Here is a 27,462-nt window from a genome sequence, read left to right on the forward strand (position 1 = left end):
GAAGAGGAGGAGGGGGGAAGGAGGAAGAGCAGGAGAGGAAGGGAGGGGGAGAAAGAGAGGGAAGGAGGAGGAAGAGGAGCAAGAGGGGGGAAGGAGGAAGAGGAGGAGGGGAAAGGAAGAGGAAGGGGAGGAAGGCGAAGGAGGGAGAGGGAGGAGGAGAAAGAGGAAGAGGAGGAGGGGGAAAAGGAGGAGGAAGAAGAGAGGGAAGGAGGAAGAGCAGGAGTGGGGAGGGAAGAAGGGGAGGGAGGAGGAAGGAGAAGGAGGAAGAGCAGGAGGAGGAGGAGGGGAAGGGGGAGGAGAGCCGGAGGGGGGGGGCGCTGACCGTGGAGAGCGAAGACCGCGTCCCGAATCCGCGCCGGAGCCGCCCTGCCGCAGTGTCTTCGGCGTCCCCCCGCCCGCCCGCTCCCTGGCCGCCGTCCATTCCTCCAAGGGGGCCGTGTGTGTGTGTGGGTGCAGGGTCTCCTGGCGGCCCCCGGGCCCGGCCTCGTCCGCTCCTTCCCGGCCGAACACGCCCCGCGCGGTCCTCGTGGCGCTGGAGTAGCCGGACGCGCGTTTGGAAGGGCGTTTGCGAAGCGTTTGAGCGCCCGGCTCGTGTGGGGCTTTGGGAGCGGCGAAGGGAGAAGAAGCAGAGGCGTCGGGGATGTTTCCCAGGCGGGGCGTCTACCGGCTGCCTTCTTGCAGCCCAGGCGGTGAGTTGCGCGTCGCCTTCGGGACCGACTTTCCCCCCTTCTTCCCAGCTTTGCCTGCCGGGCTCCCGGTTCTCCCGCCCGCCTTGGAGCCGGCGCCGTGGGGACGCTCCGTGCAGCGCGGCCGGGGCTGCTCCCTTCCCGGCCCAGCGCTTGAAATCGTCGGTTCCCGGGGAGGGAAAACGCTGCCTTCCCGGACGGCGCCCGAGGCCCCCGGTGGCAGCCCTCCGGGGTGGTGGGAGTGGGCGGCTCCTATTTCCCCCGGTTCCCTGTGAGGTTTCATGGTAGCGTTTTCTGAAGGTTTTCACTTATATCCATGTAGTATATAAGAAGTGAATAAAGGCATTTCTATATTATCTATCTATCTATCTATCTATCTATCTATCTATCTATCTATCTATCATCTATCTTTCTCTTTCATAAGTGAATAAAGGCATCTCTATCTATCTACTCTATCTTTCTTTCTATCTTTCTCTCTCTTTCATAAGTGAATAAAGGCATCTCTCTCTCTCTCTCTCTCTATCTATCTCTCTCTCTTTCATAAGTGAATAAAGGCATCTCTCTCTCTCTCTCTATCTCTCTCTCTTTCATAAGTGAATAAAGGCATCTCTCTCTCTATATATATATCTATCTTTCTCTCTCTCTTTCTCTCTCTTTCATAAGTGAATAAAGGCATATCTCTCTCTCTATCTATCTATCTATCTTTCTCTCTCTCTCTTTCATGTGAATAAAGGCATCTCTCTCTCTCCCTCTCTCTCTGTATCTATCTTTCTCTTCCATAAGTGAATAAAGGCATCTCTCTCTCTCTCTATCTATTTATATATTTTTCTCTCTCTCTCTTTCATAAGTGAATAAAGGCATCTCTCTCTCTCTCTCTCTCTCTCTCTCTATCTATCTATCTATCTTTCTCTTTCATAAGTGAATAAAGGCATCTCTCTCTCTCTCTCTCTATCTTTCTCTCTCTCTCTCTTTCATAAGTGAATAAAGGCATATTTCTCTCTCTCTCTCTCTCTCTCTCTCTGTATCTCTCTCTCTCTATCTATCTATCTATCTATCTATCTATCTATCTATCTATCTATCTATCTATCCTAAGTGAATCAAGGCATAATATGTAGGAAGGCAGTTCCGCACAGATCAGTGGAACAAGCGGGGGAGAGGCACATGGGATGGATGGTTAAGGCAACAGCGCAAATGCGCCTCTTCCGGAGACCTTGGCTGCAACTGTTTCCACTTTCAATCAGCGGCAAATTATCGGGTGGGATAATAACAGGGGAAGCGAAAAGCAGATGGAACCACCTGGCCTCCGCAGCCTTCACACGGATTCCTTAAAAAGCCTTTTTTGCCCCAGCGAGTAATGGAATTCAAAGTACGGCCTGGTTTAGATCAACTAGAAAGGAGATTTGTGGAGGTCTTGGTTGATTTAGCTTCTAAGAATGAGCCTTTGAGGCCTTGAGATCAAATCCTACCTTGTGAAATGTGGTTTGTTTGTTTCCTGGATCTCTCTTATTAGATGACGATTCACTTTTCGGTGCCTGATTCACACCTGCGTGCTTTGTACCTGCAGGAGACAGAAATCAGATGTGACTCCCCTTCCTCAGCACATCTGCTGTAGGATTGCATGGTGGGGAGCACACACCATATCCCCTAAAAGAGAGCAACGATGTATTTATTTATTTGTTTGTTTGTTTGTTTGTTTGTTTGTTTATTGGATTTGTATGCCGCCCCTCTCCATAGACTCGGGGCGGCTAACAACAATGATAAAAAACGGCATGTAACAATCCAATAATAAAACAACTAAAAACCCTTATTATAAAACCAAACATACACACAAACATGCCATGCATAACTTGTTATGGCCTAGGGGGAAGGAATATCTCAACTCCCCCATGCCTGGCGGCATAAGTGAGTCTTGAGTAGTTTACGAAAGACAGGGAGGGTGGGGGCAGTTCTAATCTCCGGGGGAGTTGGTTCCAGAAGGCCGGGGCCACCACAGAGAAGGCTCTTCCCCTGGGGCCCACCAAACGACATTGTTTAGTCGACGGGACCCGGAGAAGGCCAACTCTGTGAGACCTTATTGTTTGCTGGGATTTGTGCGGTAGCAGGCGGTTCCGGAGGTACTCTGGTCCAATGCCATGTAGGGCTTTAAAGGTCATGACCAACACTTTGAATTGTGACCGGAAACTGATCGGCAGCCAATGCAAGCCACGGAGTGTTGTGGAAACGTGGGCGAATCTTGGAAGCCCCACGATGGCTCTCACGGCTGCATTCTGCACGATCTGAGGTTTCCGAACACTTTTCAGAGGTAGCCCCATGTAGAGAGCGTTGCAGTAATCGAACCTCGAGGTGATGAGGGCATGAGTGACTGTGAGCAGTGACTCCCTGTCCAAATAGGGCTGCAACTGGTGCACCAGGGGAATCTGGGCAAACGCCCCCCTCGCCACAGCCGAAAGATGATGTTCCAATGTCAGCTGTGGATCGAGGAGGACGCCCAAGTTGCGAACCCTCTCTGAGGGGGTCAGTATTTACCCCCCCAGGGTAATGGACGGACAGATGGGATTGTCCTTGGGAGGCAGGACGCACAGCCACTCCGTCTTGTCTGGGTTGAGTTTGAGTTTGTTGACACCCATCCAGGCCCCAACAGCCTCCAGGCACCGGCACATCACTTCCACTGCTTCGTTGACTGGACATGGGGTGGAGATGTATAACTGGATGCTGTAGTGTGTGAGCAGAGATTTGATGGATTCATGTTTAAATGCTCCATCTCAGGAAAACTTGAATCTGGGTGGCCTACGACAACTATAAAATGTTATTTTTTGAAAAAAAAAAATCCGAAGAATTAAAAATTGTGGTTCAGAGGCAAAGAGAGAGCAGCACAGCTTAACTACAATAGAGCCACCACAACAATTCACCAGTTTCTTATGCCCCCCCCCCTGCCACCTAAGCCTGATGGCATTTGTGGAAAATCGAGAGGGATGGAGCCTCCCTCATTTGGGAGAGGGGCAATAGTGTGGGGGCCTTGGCAGAAAAGGCCCTCCTCTATGTCCCACCCCAATATAGCTCTTTTGACAGGGGGGATTCCTGACATGTTTTTCTGTTTTTTCTGGGTTCAAACTGGAAAATAGCTGATATTTTTTTTTAGAAGTGGGAATGCAAACATTTTATTTCCATTATCTAATATGGAAAGAAGCACCCTTTCCAAAACAGTTTGTGGGAAGGGAAAAAAGGGTGGAGGGGGAGATTAAGCCACAATCAATCAACTAGGGATCAAACTTTCGAGAAGAACCTTATAGAATAGGATAGGATAGAATAGAATAGAATAGAACAGAACAGAATGTAATTCTTTATTGGCCAAGTTTGATTGGACACACAAGGAATTTGTCTTTGATGCAAATTATTATTATTATTATTATTATTATTATTATTATTATTAATTGGATTTGTATGCCGCCCCTCTCCGTAGACTTAGGGCTGCTAACAACAGTGGTAAAAACAACATGCGACAACCCACCACTAAAACAGCTAAAAACCCTTATTATAAAACCAAACATACGTACAGACATACCATGCATAAAATTGTAAAGGCCTAGGGGGAAAGAGTATCTCAGTTCCCCCATGCCTGACGACAGAGGTGGGTTTTAAGGAGCTTATAAAAGGCGAGAAGGGTGGGGGCTATTCTAATCTCTGGGGGGAGTTGGTTCCAGAGGGCTGGGGCCGCCACAGAGAAGGCTCTTCCCCTGGGTCCCGCCAAACAACATTGTTTAGTTGACGGGACCCGGAGAAGGCCCTAAATGTACATAAAATATACGTTTGTCAAGAATCATGAGGTTCAACACTTAATGATTGTCATAGGGGCCAGATAAGCAATGAGGAAACAAACAATATTAATAAAAATCTTAGCAAAACTGGTCTCGAGAAATGAATTGAGAGGGGTCTTCCCATCCCATTCACAAATGAGCCCCCAAGTTTGGAAAATCCATTTACTCTTACGGGATTCTTAAAGCTGAAGGTGCCATCAACTGAATTGCAGATTGCATAGATAACTTGTGTGCCTGTATTTAAAATAGTAAATTTACCCAAAAAAAATGTAATTTCAATGGCAGGCAATCTGAAGTGAGTCCCTTTCTAGGTGGCTTGTGTTATAATGCTTGTTAGAAGCGGACCAACCACAGTTTTCCTGGTTCAGTTCTTAGCATTCGCTTTCTGGACCGCCTTTGCACATCGCTGACCAATAGTCTCATAGGTGAGCCAGCCATCAATGGGCCAGTGTAAGATCTGAATTCATTACTGTCATATCAGAACAGTGTTGGCTGCATGACGCTAGAAGTTCCAGTCATACATCCTTAGCCTGGAAGTAGAAAGAAGGAACTTGGGCTGTGAACTTTGCTATCTGCCAAAAATAGCTGTTCCCACATGAAAATGTAATTGATGGGTCATAAATGAGCGTTTGGGAACTTGCTGGGAAGACTTAGTGGTGTTTTATGGTCTGTGTGCAAAAATAGAATGCAAGATCCTTTGATATTGACCTGATATTCTGTATAATTCCAGGAGGGGCTCTTACCGTCAGCTGGGGGGCTTTGGGGGGGTCTGTTGATGACCCTGCAGCAGGGGTTCCCAAACTTTTTACACAAGGGGCCAGTTCACTGTCCCTTGGACTCTTGGAGGGCCGGACTATTAAAAAAAACTATGCACATTACACATACCTTATTTTAAAGTTAAAAACAAAATGGGAACGTACTATTTAGAGGGGGGGGAAGAAGTCTGAAATTCATATATGTTTTTGTTTTGCTTTTAATTTTCTTTTGTTGACATCTGATTGGCTATACAAGGTTTTCCTGGCTTATAGAAAAATGTATAAAGAAAGAAGGAAGCACTTTGGCATAATGGTTAATAAGTTAGAAAAATAATTGGCGTTGTACTTTTTTGAGGAGGGAATTTAATTAAAAGAAAATGAATGTAACTGGATGACAAAATTAGAGAAAAAAACTTTCACAACTTTTTTGATGATTGATATGAGTTACTAACAAAATACAGCATTTTATTCATGGAAAATTAGATGTGCTCCTGTCACTCACTCGCGGGCCGTAGTTTGGGGACCACTGCCCTACAGTATGTCTAGAAGCCAGATTCTTCTGACCTCACATGGATTCAAGACTGGGAGCTGTTTCACCTTTTGGGAGGGGATTACAGACAGCAGTGAAGGGCTGCAAAAAATTTTTACTACTACACTATGGGCGTGGATTATTTTGTGGCTGTGGCTTGATGATCATGTGAACAGGTGGGAGTGGCTTGATGACCATGTGACCAAGGGGTGTCTTAAAGGACATGCGACTGGCTTAAAAGTGGCCAACTTGATATCAAGGTTTTGGGTTAGGGTTAGGGTTCTCCTCACCTCAAGGAGATACAATTTCCCTATCTATTTACTATTACTAAACATCCAAAATATTATTATTATTGTTGTTGTTATTGTTATTGTTATTATTATTGTTATTATTATTATTGTTATTATTATTGTTATTATTTATTAGATTTGTATGCCGCCCCTCTCCGAAGATATATACTATTTAATTAAATATACTATTTAATTCTATGTATATATGTCGTATGTGTACATACATATTACACACAGGCACACAAAAATATACATTATCTATTATATAAACTGTATGTGTATTTACACACACATACACAAACATGCACGCACGCACAGCTCTTCTAAAATTGTACACATTCAACCACATTTACTGTGATAGGAAAAACATACCCAGAGCCTAGAAGGGGAAAAAAGAAAAATAAAATAAAATTTTTCTACCGGTTCTGTGTACCTGACTGTACCCATAAGAGCCCATCACCAACAGACAGGTAATGTGAAGTTTGAGGAAGGTGTGTCAATAATAATAATAATAATAATAATAATAATAATAATAATAATTTATTAGATTTGTATACTGCCTCTCTCCGAGGACTCGGAGCAGCTCACAACAACAATACATAATGTACAAATCTAATGTTAAAAGAACAATTTAAAACCCTTATTATAAAAAACAAACACACAACCTAACAAACCATACATAAAAAACCATACTAGCTAAGCAGCATATCAGTTTCCCCATGCCTGGCGACATAAGTGGGTTTTCAGGAGCTTTCGAAAGGCAAGGAGGGTGGGGGCAGTCCTAATCTCTGGGGGGAGTTGATTCCAGAGGGCCGGGGCCGCCACAGAGAAGGCTCTTCCCCTGGGTCCTGCCTGATGGCATTGTTTAGTCGACGGGACCCGGAGAAGGCCAACTCTGTGGGACCTAATCGGCCGCTGGGATTCGTGTGGCAGAAGGCGGTCCCGGAGGTATTCTGGTCCGATGCCATGTAGGGCTTTATAGGTCATAATCAACACTTTGAATTGTGACCGGAAACTGATCGGCAACCAGTGCAAGCCGTCAACCAGTGGAACAGAGGTTGCCTGTGGAGGTTGTGAGAGCACCAACACTTGTGACTTTCAAGAGGAGATTGGACGGCCATTTGTCTGAAAGGGTGTAGGGACTCCGGCTTGAGCAGGGGGTTGGACTAGATGACCTACAAGGCCCCTTCCAACTCTAGTAGCAATCTAATGTAATATGTAATTTGGAAAAGCCTGCAACCCTTCCTCATTTTCACTTCCAATTACAGTAACCCCTCGCCAATTCATGGTTCATCTTTCACGGATTCGCTATTTCACGGGTTTTCAAAGGGGGCTTAAATCCATTAAAAATTCATAAAATTCTTCTACAGTACTACTGTTCTCTATTCAAGAAACTGGTAGGATATCCCATGTAGTTCCAGCTGAGAAACATTACAGCAGTGTTTCCCAACCTTGACAACTTGAAGATATCTGGACTTCAACTCCCAGAATTCCCCAGCCAGCATTTTGCTGGCTGGGGAATTCTGGGAGTTGAAGTCCAGATATCTTCAAGCTGCCAAGGTTGGGAAACACTGCGTCTGTTTAATGCAAAGGGTGGGTTTTAAAAGTCCAAATACTCGTTAAATACATAAAAAAATATCTTTACTTTTATGGAAATTCGTTTTTCACAGGTGGCCTTGGAATGCATCCCAAGCGAAAAACGAGGGATCACTTATTAGAAATCTGGAATTTGAGCAAACTACGTTTTTTGTTCTTGCGTCAGTTGGAACATGGCTGTGTCTTCCTATTCAAGCAAGGGCTTCCCTGTTCCTGGGAATATTTGCGCTGCTTTGGGGGGCTCTGCTCTTTGTAGCATTGCCCGTATCAGCTGGAACTGCTCAGGAAGTGTGAGCCTTTCCTGGAGGCCTCTCTTCCTGTAGGGAGGGGAGGGGGAGAGAGCTTTTGTAGGCCAGCTTTCTGCCTGCACAGCAGGGGTGGGCTCCGACTTACCTCGCAGCTGGTTCGTTTCCTAACATCCAACATAGACATGCGCCTGTTGTCCAGTGCTAAAAACCCAGCTTCTGGTTGCCGATCAGTTTCCGGTCACAATTCAAAGTGTTGGTTATTACCTATAAAGCCCTTCATGGCACCGGACCAGGATACCTGCGAGACCGCCTTCTGCCGCACGAATCCCAGCAACCGGTCAGGTCCCACAGAGTTGGTCTTCTCCAGGTCCCGTCGACTAAACAATGTTGTCTAGCGGGACCCAGGGGAAGAGCCTTCTCTGTGGCGGCTCCGACCCTCTGGAATCAGCTCCCTCCAGAGTTTAGAACTGCCCCTACCCTCCTTGCCTTTCGTAAACTCCTCAAGACCCACCTCTGTCGTCAAGCGTGGGGGAATTGGGACATCTCCCCCTGCCTATGTAGTTTAGTGCATGATATGACTGTATGTATGTTTTTTATATTGGGGTTCCTTGTTTTTAGATTTTTTAAATCTACAATTGTTATTTTAGATTTTAAATTATTAGATTTGTCAATACATATTGTCTTTTATCACTGTTGTGAGCTGCCCCGAGTCTGTGGAGAGGGGCAGCATACAAATCTAATAAATAAATAATTAAATAAGCTGTTGTGTGCTCCTGTGTTGTTGTGGTTGAAGCTGAAGTAGTCGTTGACAGAAAGGATAGGGTATTCTGTCACGAGTGGAGGAGTGGAGGGCTCTTCGGGTAAAGTATCTCTGGACATTTTCTAGAGTGTTTATGTCCAAAATGGAGTGTGGGTTCCAGACAGATGAGCTGTATTCAAGGATTGGTCTGGCGAAAGTTTTTGTATGCTCTGGTTAGTAGTCTGAAATCACTGGCTCAGAAGCTACGTAGGATTAGATTAACAACTCTTGAAGCCTTTTTGGCGATGTTGTTGCCGTGGGCTTTGGCACTTAGGTAAGAGCCGGGGTGGCGCAGCAGGTAGAGTGCTGTACTGCAAGCCACTGAAGCTGACTGTAGATCTGAAGGTCAGCGGTTCAGATCTCATCACCGGCTCAAGGTTGACTCAGCCTTCCATCCTTCCGAGGTGGGTAAAATGAGGACCCGTATTGTGGGGGCAATAGGCTGGCTTTGTTAAAAAGTGCTATTGCTAACATGTAAGCCGCCCTGAGTCTAAAGAGAAGGGTGGCATAAAAATTGAATAAATAAATAAATAAATTTGATACGATTATTCCAAAGTCTTTTACAGAGTGAATTAAAGTATACATTTTCTTATTTATGATTGTTTCTGCCTTGATGACGTCATTCTTTAGGTAAGTCAGTTAATACAAATAGTATCTCCGATCCAGATAATATCATGATACTGTATCTTTAAATGTTGCTCTCATTTCAGCTGGGCTCAGTGTATTGAAATTGGCCGGACTAGTTGAGCAATCCTAGTTGCTCCTGGAAGTAAAACCTCTCTAAAGTCAGGGTCCTTTACTCCTGGGTAAACGGGTGCAGAACGGCGGCCTCCGAGAGCGTTTCCCAACTCCTGGGAGGTCCGTGTTGGGTTTTCATGCTGTTGGAGTGGACGGAGCAGGCCGTGACTGTGATTCTGGGCCTCTCTCCTTAAAGACTTCACCGTCTCTGGCGGCAGCCCAACCGAGCCAGGATCAAAGCACCCATCTCTGCTTTCCTCTGAAGGGGTTTCTGTTTCCTTTCTTCCCCTTTTAAGTATTTGGCTGCCTCTGGGTGGAAGGAAGGGGGCTGCTCCAACAACATCTGATGGGCCCCGCACTGGTTTCACTGGGGGCAGTTATGGTCCAAATTGTAAAGTGATGGCAGATGTTTTCTTTCTATCAGCTCCTTCGGTGAGAGCTGCAACTCTGGGGGAACAAGGCAGTTTTCGACATTTCAATGAGGCTGCCCGGCTGGGGAAATTTGGAGGAGGGCTACAAAGGCTGGATGTGGATGCCAAAAAGAAGATGGGGAAGTGATGGCTTAGCTGCCAGTTGCTTTTTAAAAAAATATTATTTACCGGTGAAGGCTTACAAACTGGTTTTCTGGGCTAACTCCTCCCCAAGTGTCTGTCTGTCCGTCCATTCGTCCCTATCTATCTATCTATCTATCTATCTATCTATCTATCTATCTATCTATCTATCTATCTATCATCTATCTATCATCTATCTATCTATCATCTATCTATCTATCTATCTATCTATCTATCTATCTATCTATCTATCTATCTACCCACCTACCCACCTATCATCTATCTATCTATCTATCTATCGATCTATCTATCTATCTATCTATCTATCTATTGATCTATCGATCTATCTATCTATCATCTATCTATCTATCTATCTATCTATCTATCTATCTATCTATCTATCTATCTATCTATCTACCTACCTACCTACCTACCTATCTTTTCTGTCTCTTTCATAAGTGAATAAAGGCATATCTATCTATCTATCTATCTATCTATCTATCTATCTATCTATCTATCTATCTACCTACCTACCTACCTACCTATCATCTATCTATCTATCTATCTACCTACCTACCTACCTACCTATCTTTTCTCTCTCTTTCATGTGAATAAAGGCATATCTATCTATCTATCTATCTATCTATCTATCTATCTATCTATCATCTATCTATCATCTATCTATCTATCATGTATCTATCTATCTATCTATCTATCTATCTATCTATCTATCTATCTATCTATCTATCTATCTATCTATCTATCTACCCACCTACCCACCTATCATCTATCTATCTATCTATCTATCTATCTACCTACCTACCTATCTTTTCTCTCTCTTTCATAAGTGAATAAAGGCCTATCTATCTATCTATCTATCTATCTATCTATCTATCTATCTATCTATCTATCTATCTATCTATCTACCTACCTACCCACCTATCATCTATCTATCTATCTATCTATCTATCTACCTACCTACCTACCTATCTTTTCTCTCTCTTTCATGTGAATAAAGGCATATCTATCTATCTATCTATCTATCTATCTATCTATCTATCTATCTATCTATCTATCTATCTATCTATCTATCTTAGCCCATTTGAAATAGTTTGGTTCAAAAATGATTGCCCTCCGATAGAGTTTCAGCTGGTTAAGAAAGAGAGCCTTAGCAGTATATATATAATATAAATAGCATTTCTAGAAGTGATAAAGCTTCAAGAAAATGGCTCGTAACTTAAAATTAATTTGAAAGAGGTTGGATTTTGACAGTCTTCCCAGGGAGTGGAAATCAGGCTTGTCATGAGTTTATGCCAACCTGCCCTCTAGGCTTCCTAAGAAAGGTTGGGATTGAAGTCCCAACATCTGGAGATTATTAGATTGGAGAGTGATTGCGGCTTGTAAGGACTTTCCTCTCTCAAGAAGCCAAGATGGTGAAACAGAAAGGAATAACTCATCGCTTGAGTCAAAACTGAAGAAGAAAAAATTCTTCCAGGAAAGCCAAGAAACTCCAATCTCCTCTTGGGAACAAAAGCCCCTTTGGAGCAATCACGGCTTGGATGATTGAGAATCTCCTGAGACAGAAACTAAAATAGACTAACAATCCTGGGCCTTGAAAGCCTAGAACTACGTCGCCTAAAACACGATTTGAGTATTGCCCACAAGATCATATGCTGCAACGTCCTACCAGTCAATGACTACTTCAGCTTCAATCGCAACAACACAAGAGCACGCAACAGATTCAAACTTAATACGAACCGCGCCAAACTGTAAAAAATATGACTTTAGCAATCGAGTTATCAAAGCGTGGAACTCATTACCTGACTCAATTGTGTCAATAAGCCACGAATGGCACAATTTTCACAATGATAACCAGCATGGCAATGTAAAAATTGGACATTGTTGGTTTATTTTATATATTGCCAAGCCCAACTTGACTGTAAAAAATATGACTTTAACAATCGACTTGTCGAAGCGTGGAACTCATTACCGGACTCAATAGTGTCAACCCCTGACCCCCAACATTTCTCCCTTAGACTCTCCACGATTGACCTCTCCAGGTTCCTAAGAGGCCAGTAAGGGGCATACGTAAGTGCACTGATGTACCTTTCGTCCCCTGTCTAATTGTCTTTCCTTTCTTTCACCTATCTTATATACTCTCTTCCTTTTATATATTTATTTATTTATTCATTTATTTATTTATTTATTTATTCGATTTTTATGCCGCCCTTCTCCTTAGACTCAGGGCGGCTTACAACATGTTAGCAATAGCACTTTTTAAAACAGAGCAAGGCTATTGCCCCCACAATCCGGGTCCTCATTTGACCCACCTCGGAAGAATGGAAGGCTGAGTCAACCTTGAGTCGGTGATTTGAACCACTGACCTTCAGATCTACAAGTCAGCTTCAGTGGCCTGCAGTACAGCACTCTACCTGCTGCGCCACCCCGGCTCATCATATATCCTCTCCTCTACGTTCACTTTCACCCTCTTTTATATTATCACATGTCTATTTTTCTTCCTATGTATTCGTATATTGGACAAATGAATAAATAAATAAAATAAATAAACCTCTCATTTAATGAAGGGATGCACAGAGATGGAGCCCCCAAAAATGTCATGTTTCCTCACCCAAAAGGGGTTAAGAAGCCCTGTGCATTCATTCCCTTTATAGACATGAGGCTGATGTCTTTGAATAGGCAAGTGTCACTCAACCACTCTTGGTATATCTGTCTGTTGAGGTGGGAAGGAATGCTGGATGCTTTTTATCTTATTTTCTTTAGAAAATCAGGCCTGAACTGATGCAATACAGGATTGTTCAGTGCCCAAAAGGTTACACAGCTGTTGTGACCTTCAAATATTTGAAGAGCTGTTGCATAGTGAGAGGAGTGGGTGACTCTCTAGAAAGTAGCATTGGGTTGAAATGAGAAAAATCAGGATTTCAGAAACTCCACAGCTGACTGGAAGTAAGACCGGGTTCTCCCCGATTTCAAAACGTGATTTCATCAATGGAGGAAATCATTTTGTGGGGTTTGAATTAAATGATCGTGTGAGGTCCTAATAGTTGTTGCAATTTTCTAAGCCTGTCACTAAAAACTGGGCTCACAATTCAACTCTCTTGCAATTATTTTCTCTTTAAAATATTTTTGTTAATTTTCCACTTAAAAGAAAACACAATAGTAAGTACAGAATAAAATAAAATAGAATTAAGAATAGTATATAGAGATATTAGCATTATATTAGCATTAAAGTCACTATATTTATATTATATTAATTATACACTAGACTATAATTTGTTTCAAGTATATAAATTTGTATATATAAAGTATATAAAGCATATATATGGCATCGGACCAGAATATCTCCGGGACCGCCTTCTGCCACATGAATCCCAGTGACCGGTTAGGTCCCACAGAGTTGGCCTTCTCCAGGTCCCGTCGACTAAACAATGTCGTTTGGCGGGACCCAGGAGAAGAGCCTTCTCTGTGGCAGCCCCGGCCCTCTGGAACCAACTCCCCCCAGAGATCAGAATTGCCCCTACCCTCCTCGCCTTTCATAAGCTCCTTAAAACCCACCTCTGTCGTCAGGCACGGGGGAATTGAGATATTCCCTTCCCCCTAGGCTTATACAATTTATGCATGGTATGTTTGTGTGTATGTTCGGATTTTAAATAAGGATCTTTTAATTATTTTAAATATTAGATTTGGTACATGTTGTTTCATTACTGTTGTTAGCCGCCCCGAGTCTACGGAGAGGGGCGGCATTCAAATCTAATAAATAAATAAATATAAATAAATCTCTTGCAGTTATTTTCAAAGGATCTTCAAGATCGTGCAGAATGCAGCTGCGAGAGCAGTCATGGGCTTACCTAGGTATGCCCATGTTTCACCAACACTCCACAGTCTGCATTGGTTGCTGATCAACTTCCGGTCACAATTCAAAGTGTTGGTTATGACCTTTAAAGCCCTACATGGCACTGGACCAGAATATCTCTGAGACTGCCTGCTGCCGCACGAATCCCAGCGACCGATTAGGTCCCACAGAGTGGGCCTTCTCCGGGTCCCGTCAACTAAACAATGTCGGTTGGCGGGCCCCAGGGGAAGACCCTTCTCTGTGGCGGCCCCGGCCTTCTGGAATCAACTCCCCCCGGAGATTAGAACTGCCCCTACTCTCCTTGCCTTTCGTAAGCTCCTTAAGACCCACCTCTGTTGCCAGGCATGGGGGAACTGAAACATCTCCCCCGGGCAGATACAATTTATGAATGGTATGTTTGTATGTATGTGTGTTTAGAAAATGGGGTCTTTTAAATATTTTTAAACAGTAATTTAGATTTGTTGTAGATTGTTTTTTCACTTTGTTATGAGCCGCGGAGAGGGGCGGCATACAAATCTAAATAATAAATAAATGTCTCTCCCCCCCCCCCCCATAAATATCATCCACAGGTTTCTCTGTTTTGTTGAATTGTAGATCTATAGGTTCAATGTGGCTAACTCCTTGTATATTTTGATCAGAAATGATAAGTCTTAGGTCACGATCTTGATTTTTTTATAGCAGTTGCGGAACTTGAATTTAAGAAGAATTCTAAAGAAAAGGATTTGGAGGGTGTGTGTGTGTTGACTTTTCTACCTGCTTTCTCAATGAGGACACTTATTTTAGATCCACGCTCAAGATGTTTGTGTGGTAGAGAAGCTTTGTCCGGGGCTATTTTTCTCAGTTTATCTGTCATACCTGGGGAATGTCTTAAGTGGTTTTTAAGGATCATTTAGAGAACATTTGTAGAACAGGCTGTGCTCTGATCGGATTTTATGATTCGCTTCTTTTATCTTGGACAGAAATGACTCTGAAACTAGATTGCCAGAAAGAAAGTATTCAAAAACAAAAACAGGCAGAAAGTCAAAATGAAGTTGAGTAGAAAAGGATTGAAATAGTGATCCCGCTGTATAAAGTGCTGGTGAGACCACATTTGGAAAACTGTGTCCAGTTCTGGAGACCTCACCTACAAAAAGATATGGATAACATTGAACGGGTCCAAAGACGGGCTACAAGAATGGTGGAAGGTCTTAAGCATAAAACGTATCAGGAAAGATTTCATGAACTCAATCTGTAGAGTCTGGAGGACAGAAGGAAAAGCGGGGACACGATCGAAACATTTAAATATGCTAAAGAGTTAATTAAGGATCAGGAGGGAAGTGTTTTTAATAGGAAAGTGAACAAAGAACAAGGGGTCACAATCTGAGGTGAGCTGGGGGAAAGATCAGAAGCAACGTGAGAAAATATTATTTTACTGAAAGAGTAGTAGATGCTTGGAACAAATTTCCAGCAAACATGGTTGGTAATTTAAAGATGCCTGGGATAATGTTGTGGTTGGTAATTTAAACATGCTTGGAATAAACATATATCCATCCTAAAATAGTTATACTGTAGTTTATTAGATTTGTATGCCGCCCCTCTCTCTATACAGGAAATAGTATAAGGGCAGACTAGATGGACCATGAGGTCTTTTTCTGCCGTCAATCTTCTATGTTTCTATTTTCCTCTTCTATGTTCTAAAGCAGGGCAGGTAGAAGGTGGACTAGGGTAAGTGATTCTCAACTTGAGGATATGTGGACTTCAACTCCCCAAAATTCTCCTGCCAGCCATTACCATGGTTGAAAAACCCATCTCTTAAAGATAGGAGGGTATTTCTAACTGGGTTTATTTCAAGGCCTGCTTCAAGTTGCAAGCAATTGAAAAAGGTTTTGAATGATAGCACCAGCAGGTTAACAGGAATGCTGTATTTCCCGGGAGCTTCCAAAGATAATATCAGTAGCCTGAAATATTTGGGTGGGGGTGTCAGAAATAAGTTTATTTCTGGAGGTAATGTTACAATGCAAGTAAATGGTTTGTAACCATGGGAAGGGCTAAAGTAAGCCACAATTAGTATGTAATCATGGGTTTGCCAATTGTGCTGCAACCTGATTGGCTGTAACTTATATAATAGGAGTAACACCCTTGCATGGGTGTGGTTTGTTATAGTGTGTTTTGTGCTGGGTGGTTTGTAGTTAGTGGTTTGTTAGTGGTTGCAGTGGTGGGTGTAATAAGAGCTATATGATAGTACTGTGATAGTTTATTATAGTGGTTAAATGTAAAGGTGATAGTTTATTTAGAGAAGTATTTTGCTAAGAAGAAAAGTGAAATATATTTTTTTACAAGAAAGTCTGCTGCAGTGTTTTTACTGAAAACTTCAATTAGGTACAGTGGGGACCTGTGGCTAGTTGGTGGGGTTACCTTCTGTGTGCCCCAAACTCTCTCCCATTAGGGGGAACGCCGGGAATTGAGAGTGTGTCTACGAGAGAAGCCACACTATAGTTTCCTTACAAAAATGCAGGGATAGCTCAAAAGAAGAAAGCTATTTCCCTTCTATTTTCTCTGCTTTTCCCCCCCTTCCTCCCTGTTTGAGACCAAATGGTAGAGTGGAAAGAGAAAAGCCGGAACCTTTTGCATTCGAGGGATACGTGGCAATTATCTAGAAGCACTTTGCCAGGGATAATTTCTCAGAAGCAGCTCCAGGATGCCTTCTCTACTTTTTCTGGCCAGACCTGCCTGAGTCACGTACCTGGGAGGAATATTTTTGGAATTCAAATGTTGCCAGCACATTTCTTTCAGGTGCTGATCCCTTGGGGATCATTAGCACGGGGCGGGGCTGAGGTGGCGCTATTACCTGGCCAGCCGCTCTATTTACATCGTTTCAGTGCAAACAATCTCACACTACTAACCAGAGCGTGCAAAATATTTGCCAGACCAATCCTTGAATACAGCTCATCTGTCTGGAACCCACATCGCATTTCGGACATCAACACTTTAGTAGCTGCCCCGAGTCTTCGGAGAGGGGCGGCATGCAAATCTAATAAAATTATTATTATTATTATTATTATTATTATTATTATTATTATTATTATTAAATGTTCAGAGATACTTTACTAGAAGAGCCCTTCACTCCTCCACTCGCAACAGAATACCCTACGCTACTAGACTTACAATCCTAGGTTTAGAAAGCTTAGAACTACGACATCTTGAACACAACCTAAGCATAGCCCATAAAATCATCTGCTACAATGTTCTTCCTGTCGATGACTACTGCAGCTTCAACCACAACGACACATGAGCACACAACAGATACAAACTTAAAGTAAACCGCTCTAAACTCAACTGCAGGAAATAAGACTTTAGTAACCGAGTAGTTGATGCGTGGAACTCACTACCAGGCTCCGTAGTATCATCACCTAACCCCCAAAACTTCTCCTGATTCCTAAGAGGTCAGTAAGGGGTGGGCATAAGTGCACCAGAGTGCCTTCCGTCCCTTGTCCTAATGTTTTCTCTTTTACTGGTATCTTGTACAGTGTTCCCTCGACTTTCGCAGGGGATGCGTTCCGAGACCGCCCGCGAAAGTCGAATTTCCGCGAAGTAGAGATGCGGAAGTAAATACACTATTTTTGGCTATAAACAGTATCACAAGCCTTCCCTTAACACTTTAAACCCCTAAATTACAATTTCCCATTCCCTTAGCAACCATTTAGATTATTACTCACCATGTTTATTTATTAAAGTTTATTAAAAAAATATTTATTAAAGGCGGACGAAAGTTTGGCAATGACATATGACGTCATCACGTGGGAAAAACCGTGGTATAGGGAAAAAAACAGCAAATAATTTTTTAATTAATATTTTTGAAAAAACGTGGTATAGACTTTTTGCGAAGTTCGAACCCGCAAAAATCAAGGGAACACTGTATATAAATATTATTATATCTTTGTATACCATGAATAGAATAGAATAGAATAGAATTCCTTATTGGCCAAGTGTGATTGGACACACAACCAATTTGTCTTGGTGCATATGCTCTCAGTGTACATAAAAGAAAATCATATGATGCAACACGTAATGATTGTCCTAGGGGTCAAATAAGCAATGAAGAAACAATCAATATTAATAAAAATCTTAGGGTACAATCAACTAGTTACAGTCATATGTGCAGTCTATACATACGTGATAAAACAAATAAAAAGAAAATTAAAAAAAATAAAGCTTGGTGGAAGGGGTGTGTCTTCTATTCACCAGTCTCCATTCTTCATTTGCAGATAGCGTCCGGAGACCAGCAGAGAACTGCGTGGTGTTAACTTCAGTCCACATGACCTGGAAGTCGCAGATCGATCAACCCCAGTCTCACCCCAGCCTGGTTCTTGAAGACCAAGTGAGCGTAGGGAATGATCGATTGGCTGAGGCCGGATCTCCAACGGATGCTGCTCCCCACCACCTGGCTTTCCTGCCCACGAGTGGACGGCTTCTGAAATCGGAATCGGAAGATTCCGGCGTGGAGTTGGCCAGCGGCGACCACGACCCTTTGACTCCGGTGGAATCCGAAAAGAGCTTTTCTCTGGATTGCCTAGACGGAGAGGACTCCGTGCCAGCCGCTCAGGAGGGCGGCCCCCAGGAAAAGCCCGAAGCACCGTTGCCCATTGTGGATTATGCCTGGCAGGATTTTCGTGTCCAAAGGAAGCTGAGCAACGTGGTGCAGAGGTGCCAGAAGAACCTCATGTCTATGGCCAAGAAACGCCATTCGGATGTGGAGGAGTTGAAGTCCTACCACCACCCATGCCAGCCAGGGAGTGTTGAAGGGGATCTAGATGAGGCTTCTGGCGGTCAAGCTGCCTCAGATGGCATCACCACTGAGGAGAAGACAGCAATAGAAGAGGTGAGTGTTGGAAAGATGCCTGTTTGTCTGTCTGTCTGTCTGTCTGTCTGTCTGTCTGTCTGTCTGTCTGTCTGTCTGTCTGTCTATCTATCTATCTATTTATTAGATTTGTATGCCACCCCTCTCCGAAGACTCGGGGCGGCTAACAACAATATAAAAAGACAATGTAAACAAATCTAATATTTAAAACAATCTAAAAAACCCCCATTTAAAGAACCACTCATACATACAAACATACCATGTATAAATTCTATAAGCCTAGGGGGAAGGGAAATTTCAATTCCCCCATGCCTGACGGCAGAGGTGGGTTTTAAGGAGCTTGCGAAAGGCAAGGAGGGTGGGGGCAACTCTGATATCTGGGGGGAGCTGGTTCCAGAAGGTTGGGGCCGCCACAGAGAAGGCTCTTCTCCTGGGTCCCGCCAAACGACATTGCTTAGTCGACGGGACCCGGAGAAGGCCAACTCTGTGGGACCTAACCGGTCACTTGGATCCATGCGGCAGAAGGCGGTCCCGGAGATAATCTGGTCCGATGCCATGAAGGGCTTTATAGGTCATAACCAACACTTTGAATTGTGACCGGAAATTGATCGGCAACCAATGCAGACTGCGAAGTGTTGGTGTAATAATAATTTAATAATAATAATTTATTGGATTTGTACGCCACCCCTCTCCGCAGACTCGGGGCGGCTAACATAGGCATACCTTGTGAAGCCCATGATTGCTCTCAGTTGGCCATATAACCCCCACGCAATTAGCTAAAATAGACAAAAAGCGTTCACCTAGATCAGTGATGGTGAACCTTTTTTCCCTTGGGTGCCGAAAGACCGTGGGCGTGCACTATCGCACATGCGCGAGTGCTCACACCCATAATTCAATGCCTGGGAAGGACGAAAACAGCTTCCCCCACTCCCAGAGCCTCCCTGGAAGCCAAACAACTGGCACACACATGTATGTTTGAGCTGAGCTATGGCAATGGCTTATGTGTCAGTAGATATGGCTTCATGTGCCACCTGTGGCACCCATGCCATAGGTTCGCCATCACTGACCTAGATGTTGGAGATGCAACTAAGAATTCGGATCATATTATCGCATGTGATGGAGTTGTGACAAAGTTAAAAGATACTGGGGGGGAATTCAAACATAATATTAGAAGAAATATCAGAGAAAAAAATAGAAATCTGAATTTTTTTGTTAGGTATAGCCTGTAAAAATTTGGAAAAAAACCAATTGTTTCTAATCCTCCATATAACGACAGCAACCAGAATAGTGCTTGCACAAAATTGGAAAAACAGAAATTTGCCTATTGTGGAAGATACAATTGAAAAAGTGGGATAGTTTAATTAATTTTCACACATATTGTGTGAGGATCAGAGACAATTTGTAGAGAGCGTGGTGATTCGACAATTCTGTGTGATGTTAATTTTCTAGGCACAACAACCAGCATCCGGCCCCATTCCAGGCCCAGGTCTCCGCTCCCTGGAGAACCTCTGCAAAATTATGGAGAAAATTGCAAAACTGCAGAAAGACAATAAGGAACTCCAACATGAACAACAAGTATTGGAATGTCAAGTCCGAACCTTGGAAAGCCAAATCAGTGCCCTAGAACTGGAGAAGGTAAGAAAGCTATAGCTAGTAAATTGTAATTTATAGAGGTTGATTACTATTTGTTAGTACTATGTACATAGCTTTTTTATTTGTTTGTTTATTTTGTCCAATACACAATACATATGGAAGAGAATAGACATGAAGTAATATATATAAAGAAAAATATAAAATAGAGAAGATATATGAAAGGAAGAAAATATATATGATATACGAGATAAAGGAAAGACAATTGGACAAGGGACGAAAGGCACACTGGTGCACTTATGTATGCCCCTTACTGACCTCTTAGGAACCTGGAGAGGTCAACTGTGGATAGTCTAAGGGAGAAATGTTGGGGGTTAGGGGTTGACACTATTGAGTCCAGTAATGAATTCCACGCTTTGACAACTCAATTGTTAAAGTCATATTTTTTACAATCAAGTTTGCAGCGGTTAATATTAAGTTTGAATCTGTTGCGTGCTCTTGTGTTATTGCAGTTGAAGCTGAAGTAGTCATTGACTGGTAAGACATTGCAGCATATGATCTTGTGGGCAATACTTAAATTGTGTTTTAGGCGCCGTAGTTCTAAGCTTTCTAGACCCAGGATTGTTAGTCTATTTTCAAGTTGGGCTTGGCAATATATAAAATAAACCAACAATGTCCATTTTTTACATTGCCATGCTGGTTATCATTGTGAAAATAGGGCCGTTCATGGCTTATTCCATAAATCTCGTTCTACCACAGCATGTGAATCCAGTGAGGGCTGAAGAGGTTCTGGATGAGGCTTCCGACGGATGTGGTCAAGCTACCTCAGACGGCAGCGTCTTTAAAGAGGAGAAAACCAAAGAAGAGGTGAGTGTTGGAAAGAACAGGAACTCCAAAAAAAGGTGCACAAGAATTATTTCCCATTACCATAGGAACTAGGATCAGAAATTATAGCTATAATAAGTGGTATAAGTTGCAGCTACCTAGACTTGCTTTAAACTTAGAACTAAGGAACAATTAACCAGTGGAACAACTTGCCTCTAGAAGTTGTGAATGCTCCAACACTAGAGGTTTTTAAGAAGATGTTGGATAACCATCAGTCTGAAGTAGTGTAGGGTTTTCTGCTTAAGCAGGGGGTTGGACTAGAAGACCTCCAAGGTCCCTTCCAGCTCTGTTGTTGTTTTATTTACAAAAACAGTCATACACAGCAAACAAGATTGATATGTTGGATTTTGTATCATAATCTCACAAGTCAAACACTTCCCAAGCATCTAGGACTGTGTGATGTATTTTCGTATGATGCGCACAGATCCAAGCACAGTGGCTTTTTTGCAACTGACAGATTGTGATTTTGTCAATTGTTTATTGTTTTCAAATGTGCTGATCACCATAAGGTGATATTATTATTATTATTGTTGTTGTTGCTGCTGCTGTTGTTGTTTTGTTGTTTTGTTATTATTATTTAATTTTTTCTTTATTTTAATAATGAAAAACAAAACAAAACAAAAATAAACAAAAAAACCCGCACCAAAAACATACACGCATACAAACCTACTTACAGACATAAAACAAGCACAATCAAATTAATATGTTACATTTCTGTTTTCAACTATTTTTTTCTTTTTCCTAAACGTTAATTAGATCCTTTTTTCTTTTCTATCCAACTATATAATTTCCTACACACAGTGTAATAATCTTTATTTTGTTTATTCTGTAATTCATGTTAGTTTGCTTAATTTGGCACAATCTGGCATTTTCCTGATTACCATTTCTTCATTTGGTATACAGTGGTACCTCTACTTGAGAACTTCATTTGTTCCGTGACCTGGTTCTTAAGTAGAAAAGTTTGTAAGTAGAAGCAATTTTTCCCATAGGAATCAATGTAAAAGCAAATAATGTGTGCAAATCCATTAGGAAAGACATAAAAGCTCAGAATTTGGGTGGGAGGAGGAGGAGGAGGAAGAAGAAGAAGAGGAGGAAGACAATTGTTGCCCAGAGTGAATGGAGCATTTCTTTTCTCTGAGTGCTGGCAGAGGTTTATTCCCTCTCCAAGCGCCCAGAGAAAGGAAAATGCTTTATTCGCTCTGGGCTGCCAAAGCCTCCTTAAGCGCCACTGAAAGGCTCCTTTGGCAGCCCGGAAAAGCCTGAGATGGCCGGGATTAAAGTGGGAATGGCAGGAAACTGGCCGGGCCTTCGTGCCGCTCTCAAATTTCCTGGGAAATTTTTCCGGGCTCGGGTTCTTAAGTAGAAAATGGTTCTTAAGAAGAGGCAAAAAATCTTGAACACCTGGTTCTTATCTAGAAAAGTTCTTAAGTAGAGACGTTCATAAGTAGAGGTACCACTGTAGTAGTCTTCCTTTCTGTGCTGTTCTCTAATTATTCCCAAAAGATACATTTTAGGTTTCATTTCCAATTCATTTATTATTAAAATAAATGAATTGGAGCACCTAGGACTGCATGATGTAGCGGCAAATTATGTTTGCTGATCCCAGTAAAGCGGCCTTTTGCAATTGACAGATGGAGATTTTGTCAATTCCAATGGTTTTCAAATGTCCCCTGAGATCCTTTAGTACTGCGCCCAGCATGCCAAGTACCACTGGGACCATTATCATCATCATCATCATCATTATTATTATTATTAACAACAATGATGATAACAACAACAATAATTATTATATATTTCTAATGATGAAAGCTGTCCAAGAAGACAAAAGTCTACCAACCAAGGGGGTGGCTTTTCCAACAGGGCAACAGTTTACCAAATAAAGTTGTGAATTTTCCATCTCTGGAGATGTTGAAGAAGTGGGATAATTTAATTACTTTCCCCACATATTGCGTGAGGGTCAGACAAAATATTATTTGTGGGAAAGGTGGTGATTTTACAATTCTGCGTGATGGTCATTCTTTTTTAGGCGCAACAGCCAGCACCCCGACCCATGCCAGGACCGGGTCTACGCTCCCTGGAGAACCTCTGTAAATCCATGGAGAAAATGGCCAAACTACAAAAAGCCAACCTGGAAATTCACCATAATTGTCAATTACTGGAGTGCCGAATCCTAACCCTAGAACGGGAGAAAGTAAGAAAGAGCTGCAGCTAGTGATTTATAGAAGTTGGGCACCTTTAGAAAGATGGAATAGTGGTGGGGAGAGAGAAAGAAGCCGGGTGGCGCAGTGGTTAGAGTGCAGCACCGCAGGCTGCTTCAGCTAAATGCTAGCTGTAGTTCAGCAGTTCAAATCTCACCACCGACTCAAGGTTGACTCAGCCTTCCATCCTTCCGAGGTGGGTCAAATGAGGACCCAGATTGTTGGGGGCAAGAGGCTGATTCTGTAAATCGCTTACAGAGGGCTGTAAAAGCACTATGAAGTGGTATACAGGTCTAAATGCTATTGCTATTGTCCTCCCTCCCTCCCTCCTTTCCTTCCTTCCTTCTTCCTGTTGACTCAGCCTTCCATCCTTCCAAGGTGGGTCAAATGAGGACCCAGATTTTGGGGGGCAAGAGGCTGATTCTGTAAACCACTTAGAGAGGGGCGGTAAAAGCACTATGAAGCGGTATATAAGTCTAAGCGCTATTGCTACAGTGCTGATTTCATTGGTGGGATTGTGAACTCGGTATTGCCCAGTTAGCAGGCTTGGGATTCTGGGACTCAAAATCAGAGCTGATCTAAACACCACCGAGTTGGAGGAGGCTGCTCGGAGACGAGTCCTTGTGACTAAAGGAAGAATTCTGTCTCAGCTTCTCTCACTGTGTATGTGTCTCTCTTTCTCCTCCAGAACGACCAATCCCTCTGGGTAAGATTGAAGGAGCTGTTTAGAATGAGAGGGAATTCTGTAAAGCCTAAAGACGTCGTCCAAATCACAGTGACAAGTAACACTGGTAGCGACCCCACAGCCCAAAGCCGGCACCGGTGGTAAGTTTTAGCTTTAAGGACCTGAGGCTTGGATTGTTTAGATATAGGACTGCCCCAGTATTGGGTTCTTACCAGAACGGGCCATCTATAGTGTGTTAGGGAATATGGAGCTGCGCGCACTACCCCTCATGACTGGTAGGGGGTGCCCATGTACTCGCGCAAGATTTGGCTTCTGCACATGCGCAGGAAGGGAAATCTCACACGAGAATGCGCGCGCGCATGAGATTTCACCGATTTTCGGCAATTTCTTTGCTCCCGTGCATGCTCAGAAGCAAAAATAACCCTCCGAAAATCAGTGAAATCTCACGCACACGAGAGATGCACAAAAGTCAAATCTCACGCGGGCCCACCCACCAGTCGCACGCAACTGCACCGGTAGTGGTAGCGACAGGGAACCCTTCCCTGGACTGCCCCCCTATCAAGGGTTGAGTCTTGCATATTGACCCCTGAAAGAATGTGGGGTCTGTTCCTGTTTCTGACACATGTCAGATTAATAAAAGACCTCTTAGCTCTACAAACTACTGGATTCATTTCAGATATAATAGGAATTAACACAATAGGAATCATCTTTCTAGACCAGTGATGGTTAACCTTTTTTTTCTCGGGTGCCAAAAGAGCATGGGCATGCGCTATTGTGTATGCGTGAGTGCCCACACCCATAATTCAATGCCTGGGGAGGTGTTGGTTATGACCTATAAAGCCCTACATGGCGTCGGACCAGAATATCTCCGAGACCGCCTCCTGCCGCACGAATCCCAGCGGCCGATTAAGTCCCACTGAGTTGGCCTTCTCCGGGTCCTGTCAACCAAACAATGTCAGCTGGTGGGACCCAGGGGAAGAGCCTTCTCTGTGGCAGCCCCGGCCCTCTGGAATCAACTCCCTCCAGAGATTCGAATAGCCCTCACCCTCCTCGCCTTCCGTAAAATGCTAAAGACCCACTTTTGTCGCCAGGCATGGGGATAATTACCATCTTTCCCCCTTTTTATTATATTTTTGGCCTTACTGCATGATAGATTAGGTTGAATGTGTATGACTGCATAGTTAGGGTTTTTATTATGTTATTAATGTCTTTTTAAATGGATTTAATTTTTTATTATTAGATTTGTAATGTATTGTATTACTGCTATGCTGTGAGCCACCCCAAGTCTTCGGAGAGGGGTGGCATACAAATCTAATAAACTATAACTAAACTATAAACTATAAAAACAGCTTCCCCGCCCCCCCGGAGGCCCTCTGGAGGCCAGAAACGGCCTGTTTCCCAACTTCTGGTGGGCCCAGTAGGCTCGTGTTTCACCCTCCCCAGGCTCCAAAGGCTTCTCTGGAACCAGGGGAGGGTAAACACCCTCTCCCATCCCCTTGGAGGCTCTCTGGAAGCCAAAAACGCCCTCCCAGAGCCTCTGTGTGAGCCAAAAATCCGATGGCCAGCACAAACATGCACATTAGAGCTGAGCTAGGGCAATGGCTCGCATGCCAGCAGATATGGCTCCATGTGCCACCTGTGGCATCTGTGCCATAGGTTCGTCATCACTGTTCTAGACAATGGCTCTACATGCTATTGCAGGGGACAAAAAATAATAATGCAACCTCCAGAGAGCAGAGTTTGCTTACCTTTCTGTGTATTTATTTACACGCTGCTCAAAAAAATAAAGAGAACACTTAAACAACAGAATATAACTCCAACTAAATCAAACTTCTATGAAATCAAACTGTCCACTTAAGAAGCAACACTGATTGACAGTCAATTTCACATGCGGTTGTACAAATGGAATAGTTGAGGGAACACTCAAATAACACATCCTAGATCTGAATACAGTAGTTCATTCAGATCTAGGATGTGTTATTTGAGTGTTCCCTTTATTTTTTTGAGAAGTATATTTTACTAAGAGCCAGCACAAATGATAAGAGCCAAAGGGGGGGAAAAGAGTTTTGAACTGTTGAAAATACACACTTTGCAAAGCGTGATAAAAACATACCATCCAAAGCACTAATTAAGGAAAAGACATATAACTCTCTTATGAGTCTTCTGTTCCATTGCCCCATCTCCCAAATTTCAGTGGAAGGAGAAATGGAAGATTGCTCTCCCCAGGCTTGGAAACCTTATATTTTGCTGGGGTGGGTGCAGGGGTGAGACTAATAGTAATAGTAATGCAACCTTAGTGAATAGTTTGACAGTGGTAAGGGAATTATTTGTTTAGCAGAGTGATGGCATTTGGGGGAAAAATATTCCTGGGTGTAGTTGTTCAGGTGTGCAGTGCCCTGTAGCACGAATCCCAGCGACCAGTTACGTCCCACAGAGTGGGTCTTCTCCGGGTCCCGTCAATTAAACAATGTCGCTTGGCGGGACCCAGGGGAAGAGCCTTCTCTGTGGCGGCCCCGGCCCTCTGGAACCAACTCCCCCCAGAGATTAGAATTGCTCCCACCCTCCTTGCCTTTCGTAAGCTTCTTAAAACCCACCTCTGCCGCCAGGCATGGGGGAACCGAGATACTCTTTCCCCCTAGGCCTTTACAATTTTATGCATGGTATGTCTGTATGTACGTTTGGTTTTACAATAAGGTTTTTTAACTGTTTTAATATTGGATTGTCATATGCTGTTTTACTACAGTTGTTAGCCGCCCCGAGTCTACGGAGAGGGGCGGCATACAAATCCAATAAAATCAAATCAAATCAAATCAAATTTTGAGAGTAGAAGTTGAAACAATTTACATCTAGGTAAGATATAAAATAAAAAGTGAAATGTCTTTTTGTTTAGTTTGTTTAATTGTTCCATGGTTTTTTTTTTCATTAAACAAATCTAATATTCTCTTTCTCTCTCTCTCTCTCTGCCCTTCCCTTTCTCTTCTCCCATTTGGTGCACGCAATTGTAAAACCTCACAGATGAAATTGTACTTTTTTCATCGAAATTGTATTTTTTTAGCCTTTTAACAGAGAACTATATATGCGGCTGTGAGTTGGAATATATTTATTGTATTTATTATATTGTATTTAAATAAAGAAAATGAAATGTTTTGCAGACTTAAAAATCCGAAACTGAGAGTAGAGGAGAAAAAATGGTTTGGAAATCTTAAAATTCAATGGAATGTAGTACCAAAGCTTTCCAGGGATGTATCATTTCATGCCACACAGAAGGATGGATAGTTTTTTCTGGAGATAAAAGGGAGTACATTCATTTCTATTCTCCCTCTAACGAAGAGGGGAGTTTGTCAGAGGAAGTATTGGTGTGCGTATTGATTTCAAGAATTGTACATGAT

General features: G+C 43.0%; 1 protein-coding gene across 2 annotated transcripts; it reads left to right on the forward strand.

Annotated features, from left to right (window-relative positions):
- The first annotated feature begins 126 nt into the window (after positions 1-126).
- Positions 127-27,234, forward strand: C12H8orf58 (chromosome 12 C8orf58 homolog). Of its 2 annotated transcripts, none has more exons than XM_070765686.1 (7): positions 127-689; positions 18,123-18,736; positions 20,165-20,350; positions 21,065-21,172; positions 23,217-23,381; positions 24,077-24,213; positions 27,089-27,234. In XM_070765686.1, coding segments are annotated over exons 1-7 (1,260 nt in total). In that variant the 5' UTR covers positions 127-640; the 3' UTR covers positions 27,090-27,234. The 2 variants fall into 2 exon arrangements, with proteins under 2 accessions (XP_070621787.1, XP_070621788.1); XM_070765687.1 differs by lacking the exon at positions 127-689 and adding an exon at positions 16,007-16,368 and having other exon boundaries at positions 18,002-18,736.
- Positions 27,235-27,462: the final 228 nt, after the last annotated feature.

The sequence above is a fragment of the Erythrolamprus reginae genome, chromosome 12 (genome assembly GCF_031021105.1).
Source record: "Erythrolamprus reginae isolate rEryReg1 chromosome 12, rEryReg1.hap1, whole genome shotgun sequence".
Classification (NCBI taxonomy): domain Eukaryota; kingdom Metazoa; phylum Chordata; class Lepidosauria; order Squamata; family Dipsadidae; genus Erythrolamprus; species Erythrolamprus reginae.